This window comes from Dysidea avara, chromosome 3 (genome assembly GCF_963678975.1).
Source record: "Dysidea avara chromosome 3, odDysAvar1.4, whole genome shotgun sequence".
Lineage (NCBI taxonomy): Eukaryota > Metazoa > Porifera > Demospongiae > Dictyoceratida > Dysideidae > Dysidea > Dysidea avara.
Window position 1 is genome coordinate 16,879,698 of NC_089274.1, and position 9,009 is coordinate 16,888,706.

The 9,009-nt window shown below is 37.8% G+C and overlaps 1 protein-coding gene across 2 annotated transcripts; it reads right to left on the minus strand.

The window, feature by feature from the left end:
• Positions 1–851: 851 nt before the first annotated feature.
• On the minus strand, positions 852–7,970 carry LOC136249775 (lysophospholipid acyltransferase 6-like). 2 transcript variants are annotated; one of them, XR_010698327.1, is made up of 16 exons: positions 7,805–7,970; positions 4,541–4,689; positions 4,364–4,441; positions 4,226–4,318; positions 4,119–4,174; positions 4,015–4,069; positions 3,810–3,963; positions 3,729–3,761; positions 2,423–2,513; positions 2,286–2,375; positions 2,130–2,233; positions 2,011–2,075; positions 1,825–1,960; positions 1,625–1,776; positions 1,246–1,576; positions 852–1,177 (listed from the first exon to the last, which is right to left on the minus strand). XR_010698327.1 is itself a non-coding variant. In XM_066041893.1 (15 exons), exons 1-15 carry the CDS (start codon positions 7,898–7,900, stop codon positions 1,432–1,434), a joined length of 1,497 nt encoding a protein of 498 aa, XP_065897965.1. In that variant the 5' UTR covers positions 7,901–7,970; the 3' UTR covers positions 852–1,431. The 2 variants fall into 2 exon arrangements, 1 of the variants encoding a protein (XP_065897965.1); XM_066041893.1 differs by having other exon boundaries at positions 852–1,576.
• Between the last annotated feature and the right edge of the window lie 1,039 nt (positions 7,971–9,009).

Below are 9,009 nucleotides of genomic sequence, written 5' to 3' on the forward strand. Positions count from 1 at the left end.
GACTATATACATGTGACCAAATTTGACAAAACAAGGCTTCCACATGCATCCATGCACTTTTATGACTTTGAAGCACCATAACTCAATGTAGGAGTATGCCATTAGTTTCAAATTTTGACCTTAATTTTACGATGCTGGAAGAATTGTGTGAAAATGTTATAGGTCAATAGCTTACTGAGCAATCAAGTTACAGTTGTTAAAGTCAGAAAATTGGGTGCCTTAACTGTTTTGTCAAATTCAGTCACATATATAAGCAGGGGGTTTGGGGGCCACATGCAGTCCCCCAGAAGCTATTATATAAAGATTTTATAAACTTTAACACTGAATTTTTGCCATATAGCTGGTAGTTTTGTGTATAAACATCTAGATTGTGGCAAGATCTGATGCTTTTCAAGTGCATGATCTTCATTAAACATGTATGAGTTGTATAGGGATCATGCAGCGACAATGCGTGGTGAAGTCGATGTTTAAGTCTCATAGGTCCCTAGTGGGATAACGTTCACAGAACTAATAAAGCAATAATTTATGACCCTGAAGTAATATACAAAGGACATGAAGCCACTGTTCAGTATAAAAATTTACACCATATAGCTACTGCAGGCATAGCTATATATATATAAGCTTCCCAGTAAATGGGACACACATGTTGTTGCATTTAGTAGTGAGTATTGACAAGTGTGCATGTGTGTGTGTTCTATTAGAGTATCTTGCATGAAATATTATTTCAATCCTACTATATCACTATATGCAGCAGCCCATAAGCTATCATCACCAGGAACCATTTGCATGCACTTATGGACTCCTCCTAGAACAGGGGCTTATAATAGTATATATTCTTGTTTAGAGTATAGTTCATTTTTATTATTTATATGGCAATCAAATCTAGACTAGCTATTTAATGCTTATTAAAACTGTCAGTGAAGCTGTGGCTGCATGCATGCAGCCACAACTGTGATTTCTGCTGCAACTGGAAACTCCCTTGGAAAATCCTGGATAGTTTACAGATGAGAACATATGTTTTTTTGTGGTGACAAAAAACCATGATGTAGTAAAAAGGCAGAAGAAACATTAGTGTGTCATTTGTTTCCTGGAGCAGTTAGTGCTTCAATGATTGGTTAAATATTTGCACAAGGAGCTTTACACTTGCCGCTTCAAGGTCACTAACTTCAGAAATAGTCTGTAAATTATAAAAATGTCATTTTTTCTTTGTGTCAGCTACTATCTAAGGTCTTTCACGTAATGTACCTTGTTTTGTCACCTCCTATCGTAATGTCACCTGTGCTGCTACAGCTTGCTATTAAAACAGCTAGCAAAGTAGCTAGCAAAGATATTATAGTTATAAGACCTGCATCATGCAGTTGCAATGGATAATATAGTAATAAAACCTTCAGGTTACCACTGGTTAATAAATATACAGTTTCATTTTCTGATTTAATTGTCCTTGGACGCCACTTCGGTTTGCTCTTCTTTTACATTAGCTGATACATTTTTCTGTTGTAATTCTCTTCTTGACTTCTTCCCTATCGGCAGGACGATTATCACCAGTGGAACAATCACATTGATGTAGTAATAATACCTAGAGAAGGGATTTCTCGTAAATAAAAGACAGCTGGATTTAGCTCACCCGAAGTGCTGCAGGGTCCCCTCCAAGGTTAATATCATGATACTAAAAGAAGCGATATCCGTGCTCATAATTGCAATGAACCAGGTAAGGACATCATATATCTGCTTCACTATTGGTGGAGACTGAAAATGGTGATGAAGCAGTCTTCGCATCTGCCAGAGGAACAACATACAAATAAAGTACATTACCTAAGGAAGAACCTTTCTGGCTGCCATTAGGTTCAAGGCAAGGGTCACAAACATAAGGTAAAAGGCAGGATAGAAGCCATGCCACCAAGCTGACAGAATAAAACTAGCCAAGGTGGGATCCATAAACTTCACACGTTCATAGCACACCCTGGAACAGCAGAAAGAAATTATTAAAACTACGTATTAATTACACCAAACCTTCGTAGCCAATGCGTAGTCATTACGTTCCAACCATTTATCACTGTTCTCAGACTAGTACCAAACTATTTTCATTATAGTAAGATGAAATAATGCCACTAATGTTAATCTTGCTGTACCTCAAATGCCCAGATGTCCATACCTGTGACCAAGTCCCACTGAGCATAACCAAGTTTATTGTAGCCATTGAAGCCAAGTCCAGCTGAATTACAAACACTGTCCACTGTACAACAGCTATACGTAGGATGGGTATAATTTGAGCACCATGTACCTACCTATTAGCCAACCAAAATAATATCTTCCTCTTATGCCAAATGTTACAATGTAAAGGAGGATTAACCTTTTCATGGGGTTTACATCAGGTGCTATAGTGAACAGTATTATACATAACCACAAAATTTGGTGTGCTTGCCTAGGACCATATCCACTGGGAAGAAATGCCCAGACACCAAGTAGATGATTGCAAATATAATGGCAGTTACTGTTTTCCTTAGCACAGCATCCTACAAAATTAAATGATATAGTTGTCACACACACACACACATGCACGCACACGCATGCATGCACGAACGTACACACACACAAAAACAAACACAAAAACACAAATATCATACACACAGTTAGGCCAGGTAAAGTTGATTCATACTTTATTGTCAAGGGGTTTTCAAAAAAGCATGAGGACGGGTGGTCATTTTTCGTTTTCATATAATTCAGAAGACATTGCTGATTTACCCTCTGAGCTCCATATGCAACAATGATAGCTATGGCCACTGCCATTTACATAATAACCATTGTACAAGTTGCTATAATGGAGCATCATTGCTACGCAAAGTCTCTTGAGTGATAGGTATGAAGTACCCAGCATGCACTCATCGTCTGTGAGCCATGCATGAACAGGTGGATAAGGTACAAATTATTATTTACTCACATGTGCATTAGGAATACAATAGCTAATTCATTCAGTCTGACTCAGTTGTGCTCGACTGTTCTATTAGAGTTTGTTAGAGTGCTTTGATCTTACGAAGTAAAATAGCTGAGTCAAGGGGGCTTCAGCCCACGCAACTACCTTTTCTACTCCTCTATAAAAACTATATACTAACTCTATTATTGTGAAAATGCACTCTACACATATTTCAAGATTTCACGTGATAAAAAAAATTAATAGTAAATAATGAAAATTTTGGCGGGAGGTGATGATAAACTGTGAATGAACTTTTGCCTTAATAATAAAAACACATTTTTGAATGGAAAACTTCTGGATATTATAATTATTGATTTAATTACTTGACAGACAGGTACTGACATATCCAAGTGTATAAACATTGTTTGAAAGTTGGAGTCTTAATTGTTTGTTTGGATAAAAACTGTACTTTGCAAGCTGAAGGAGTAATGAAATGGAGTGGCCACTGTATGGTGGAGTAAAGGATAGTAACTTATAAATATTGGAAATCTTTTAGTATGATAAAAGCACCTGGTAAAGGCAGAGCCTGTATACCAGAAGGCCTTACAAAGGCCTGTGTGACACATGGTCCCGCTAAAGATCTTTAGGGAAGAGAGATCAATGGTAGCAACAATACTGATGTTAAGCTATTGGTCATTGGAGGTACTGAGTTATATACATATATATGGGGCATGTGACATATACACACCACACACCACGTACAATGGATATACATACGCACATCACATGTACACAAACAAACCCATGCACTTATTACCAAATTTGATGGTTCTTCAACACGATCCTTTACCTACATCCCAGACTCTACATTAGCCACATACTCACATTACTTCCTCACCATAGCAGACTGGTTAAGTTTGGATAATTTAGCTGATGTAAAATTAGCACCGGTGATGAAATCATCATAATCCTTATATGGGCATGCTGGCCCAGCAAGGAATGATAAGAAGCAAAAGTTGTAACTCAAATACTCCAACGAAGTTGGTCTTTGTCTGAAATGCAAATAGTGTATATAGTTAAAAGTATGCAAAGTTTCTATGTACTTTAGCTGATGCCTTTGCTGATCTTCATTCAGGCTAGAAGGTTGATGAGCCATTCCTGTACAACAGCATCTATTAAAGTAAAACTAACACCACATCTACCAAACCATCATGTAAGGCAAATGCGACATAAGTTGTCCTCTGTACAATGATCATTAGTGGCCTACAAATGTGACGTATGAAATTGTTAGGCAAGATATGATGTGTTTGTTACCCAGTAAAATCTACTTTATAATCACCATATGCAGTTATCATGCGATAAACGTGAGCTGCACTGACACACACTAACATCCATATCATGGTGTACCTGTGAGAGATGACAGTTGTGTAACTACAGTGGAGTAATACTTACTTCTGGACAACGTTTGGTGATATTACCAATAACAATGTGTAACAAGATCCAATGACAATCAACAAGTAAATCATTTCACTACATGAAAGAGCACATATATATGCAAAATATAATCACAACTCCTTTAAGGGAATGATACAGACACATATATACATATACAGTACAGAAAAGACCTACACAAATCCAAAGCACATCAGACCAAATACAAGCCCTACAAATGAACTGTAACAGTGCCTTGTAGTGATAGTAACTCTTGATGGATGCAGCACATGTTTCATCACAAATCCAAGGAATATAGAACAAAACAGCAGGAACATGTAACGAACCTGTGAAAGAGAAAACATTAGAGATATAAAACATGTCCATGCTGTTGTATATATGGTTAAGTATCTCTACAGCAATCCAAATGTGGTCCAAACATATACTCATAATATACCACTGATCGGTGAATGCATGTATCATCCATTCTATAGTCAAGTCATCAAGAGTTCACGATTGCATGCATTAAAGAATGGGAAAGTCAGAGAAGAAGGAAAGAAGCTAGGTAAAAACATTGTTAATGTAGATGTACATACATGCATGTGTGCTGGCATGGCTTACATTAATTTAAAATATTACCATTTTTTATAAACTGAACAAAACTTCTATATCTGTCCCTAACCATTAATTTTACAGTTACACAATTGTTCCCATGCACCATAGCTACGTAGATAATCATCTGCAACATGGAAACTACAAGACAACTAAGAAGTGATGGCAGGATAAAATGGATGGGGGTTTATTTATTTGTTTTAATTTACTGCACAGACAGTGTCTGATGCATCCAGGGGACCAACCCACAGGAATGCAACGCAAGTCAAGAAAATTTTTCTCCATCTGCATGCATGGTCACTATAGCTAGTGTCATTTCAATAACAGTGGACCAGCGGGGCATGTGCATTTGTTGTGCTGTCCAGTCTGGCCAGTCAAGTAGTATAATATAGACTCCCTGCTGCTATCATTATATGGGTAATAAAGGCTTGTTCTGCTTTTTTTTTCATCTTGAAGATGGTATATACACATTTTGCTTTAATTCAGTTGTGGGTTGCCATGATTTGATTAGAGGACCACCAAGTCCATGCATTTACAATTTATGACATGGACCATGCCTTTGCCAATTGTCTTTATTATTAGGCAAGATGGTTATAGAGCAAAATTGTATGAAATTTATTAAGTAGGTCTTTCATGCGGCAGGACTGCAGGTCCTGATAGATGTATGCATAACCATGTATGTTCATTCAACAAATCAAGGGGTGCACTCCAGTGTAATAGAGCATGGCTATAACTACAATGATGTATTTTCCGATTCTCTCTCAAAGTTGGGCCAGGAAAAGTTGATTCCCATTGTCAAATGTTTCTCAAAAAAGCAAGTGGTCAATTCTTTTGTTTTTCATTATTGAGATTGATGTGTAGCTATGTGCTCAGAAGTCATTGCTGAGCTACATTACATCCACTCATGATTTGTATGCTGATATGATATAGCTATGCCACTGCACTGCATGCCAGTTAGCTACACCATTGCATAAGTGCAATGCAATGTATACTTGACCATATATCTGATATTTCACAGAGTCATTCTTTAAAAGGCAAGTAGCTAAAGTCCTGGTACTCATTTCAGACCAGACTGTCTGTGAAATACATGTACAGAATAATAGACTATCATTTATCTTACATGTATATAACTGATATAGCTAATTGTCTTACAATGCATGCATATAGTCTGATTCGGCTGTGCCCGACTGTTTTATTAGAGTATTTGACTGTTGTATTACAGTAGCTATCTCGATGCAGAGCAAATGTGCATGGGAACTCCAGTACACAAAACCATCTTTCTGTATGAGCAATTCCTACTATTGTGAAATGTGTACTACACATAATTCAAGATATCACGTGATAATATGGAGAAACCTTGAAATACCGAGCCATGCGGGCAGTGATGATAAAAAAATTTTGGCTGATGTTGAAGTAAAAGTTAAGAAATTCCAAAATTACTAAAACATTTCTAAAACTAATAACATTGATATCCATATAGTTATCTGTTCTTCAAACTGTTGACCAGAGAGCAGGCGACTGTTCTTTAAACCACAAAGTGTGTATCCTACTTGTTTGATAGCATTTATAAAAAAGGCATAGTTATGTCAAAAATCACTACTACAGAAAGACACACAAAGTTTTGGGGTAAACTGACAAAGCAGCAAATAAACGAATGATAACAAGAATTGTCAGCAGCTACCGATGCCCTGTATGTCTGTTTGTCTGTGGTGAATACAAACTCAGTGTGGACCTATAGAAATTGCATTCTTTCCTCTGTTGCATTTCCACCTAGGTGTTGATGATGCAGTTACACAATTTATCCACCACTTGAAATCCAGCTGTGACGGTGACTCCTTATTGACCAGATCTTGTTATTCATAACACTCAGTGCCACCAGTTCAATTTCCCTGCTTATCTTCAGTCAGCCAGATCACATAAACAGAACAAAATGGAATACCAGAAGATTTGCAACTTTTACAGAACTCTTCAGTAAAGTTAGTGGTTTGGGCTTATATCATCGTTTCTGTTTACAGAACTGGAACCTTTTTTATTATTCACCAGGATATACAGGTGTCAAAGGCAACACTATGGCAAATTTTGAATGACACTTCACAACACTGTATCGCAATAATGTTTATTGGCTCAGAATTACTGCGAGTGGTCCCCTCCCCAGACTGATTTTCTTTGTAATTTATGTTGTACATGCATGCACGCATGCTTATTATTTTTTTTGTAGCTACTCCTCAACACTTCCTTGCCATGCCCACACAGGTATTAATCACTAACCCTGTTTTAGCAGTCACATGTGACTGAGGACTTGTGTATGTAGTTTGTCTCATTACTTCAAAAATGATGGTTCTCTCTTGTAGTCGTTTTTGCGTGACTACGTATGTTCATTCAACAAATCAATCGGGGTGACACTCCGGCCAGTGTAACAGTGCATGGCTATAGCTACAATGCACATGATGAATTCTCAGATGTTCTCTCAAAGTTGAAGTGAAAAGTTGAGCTATCAAAGAATTACCAAACTGGCAAGCAAACTTAGGACATAAAGCATTGCTATAAAACTGCAGTGGTTAGCTATTTCAACTTGAAAGTTGAGTTGGCATGCCGGTCAGTTTCACAATGCCGAGTGACAAATTTGATAGCAGTTGGAAAAGGTGTATAATAAGTTATGATTATGATTAAATATGGGGATAAAGGTGCAACCGTTGATGATCAGAAGAAAAGGTCATCATCGCAAGGGGTGGGGCTAAGATATTAAGGTCAAATGGCTGAGGTTTATTTGCTACAACCTAGCTCTTTATGGCTGGAGTTAAAGTGCACTACACGTCATCGGGCACGTCATGTATGACCTAGCTCACGTACCTCGCCTTCATGTAGCCCTGAAATTTCAGCTGTTGGTAGAAACAGTAGATTATCCAACTGCTTGAACGGGTAGACAATTGCATCCACGAAATACATTTTTCATCGAAACTTTCCGCTATGCACGAGTAGAGCATGTGCTGAGCGGGTATGTGCCTAAGCCACCCCCATGGGTGGCGGCGCCCGCCTTGTTAAAGGATCACCAAAAATTTCAAGTTAAACTGAATATACCGAATGTTCAAAGACCAAACTCGTAGGTTAGCAGTCGAGCTCGCAGTCGAGCTCGCAGTCGAGCTCGCAGTCGAGATATACTAGACCATCATGTCTATCTCGAATTGTCACATGTAGTAATTTACTCTAATAGAACAGTCATGCATAACTGTTGTTACTGACTTACTGTATTACTTCACTCGCAAAGGTATTAGTTCGCAAACAAAAATCTTTTAATTAAATGGCCTGGAAAATGTATCAAAATGAATTCATATAGTTTATAGGAAATAGCTAAGGGACTTGGATCATTTGCAGTGCACTAGTCAGGGGCGGATCTAGAAGTTTTCAGAGGGGGTTTCTGGTTCTTTGGAATTGCAATTTCAGCCTAGCTACAAGTCGAAGACAAAAAAAAAGGTCACTACGTGCTTTTCAATGCTGTGAAGGTGAAATTTTGCCAGCCATAAATGTATAACTCTTTGCAATTTTTACCACCCGGACGAATTGTTGGGGGCGCGCGCCATTTCAGAGCAGAACCCCCCTAAAACTGCCCCTGATCTGAGCATAAGTAGTTTTGTGGTGTATAAAAATATGCTTCTCGGGTACAAAAAATAATAATGCGTTTATGGTTTCCTTGCCAAAACATAGTACTACAGTGTCTTAGGTTAGAGGAAAATATCACTGCTTTATAAATTTTAGCTACTTGGTCCAGCTGGGAGGCAACTGATCATGTACCAGTCATCTCTGGTGTACCACAGGGTAGCATACTGGGTCCTTTTCTCTTCTTAATATTCATCAATGATTTACCATCTGTCATTACTTCACAACTATTTGAGTTTGTAGATGATACAAAGTGCTTCAGACAAATATTGTCCACGCTTGACATTGAACTCCTTCAAAAAGACCTCAATTCTTTATTTAACTGGTCTGTTAACAATTTACTTTCATTTAACCTGGCAAAGTTTGTGTTTATGAGCTTCCATCGTAAATTCAATTCCACT

Excerpts from the sequence above, each read along its gene's own strand:
- LOC136249775 (XM_066041893.1), bottom strand. The coding sequence starts at position 7,900 with ATGTATTTCGTGGATGCAATTGTCTACCCGTTCAAGCAGTTGGATAAT. Across the intron at positions 4,442-4,540 it reads CTGATGTGCTTTGGATTTGT|TGAAATGATTTACTTGTTGA; the intron begins GTAGGTCTTTTC and ends TCTTTCATGTAG. Across the intron at positions 2,514-3,728 it reads TTGAAGAACCATCAAATTTG|GATGCTGTGCTAAGGAAAAC; the intron begins GTAATAAGTGCA and ends TTAATTTTGTAG.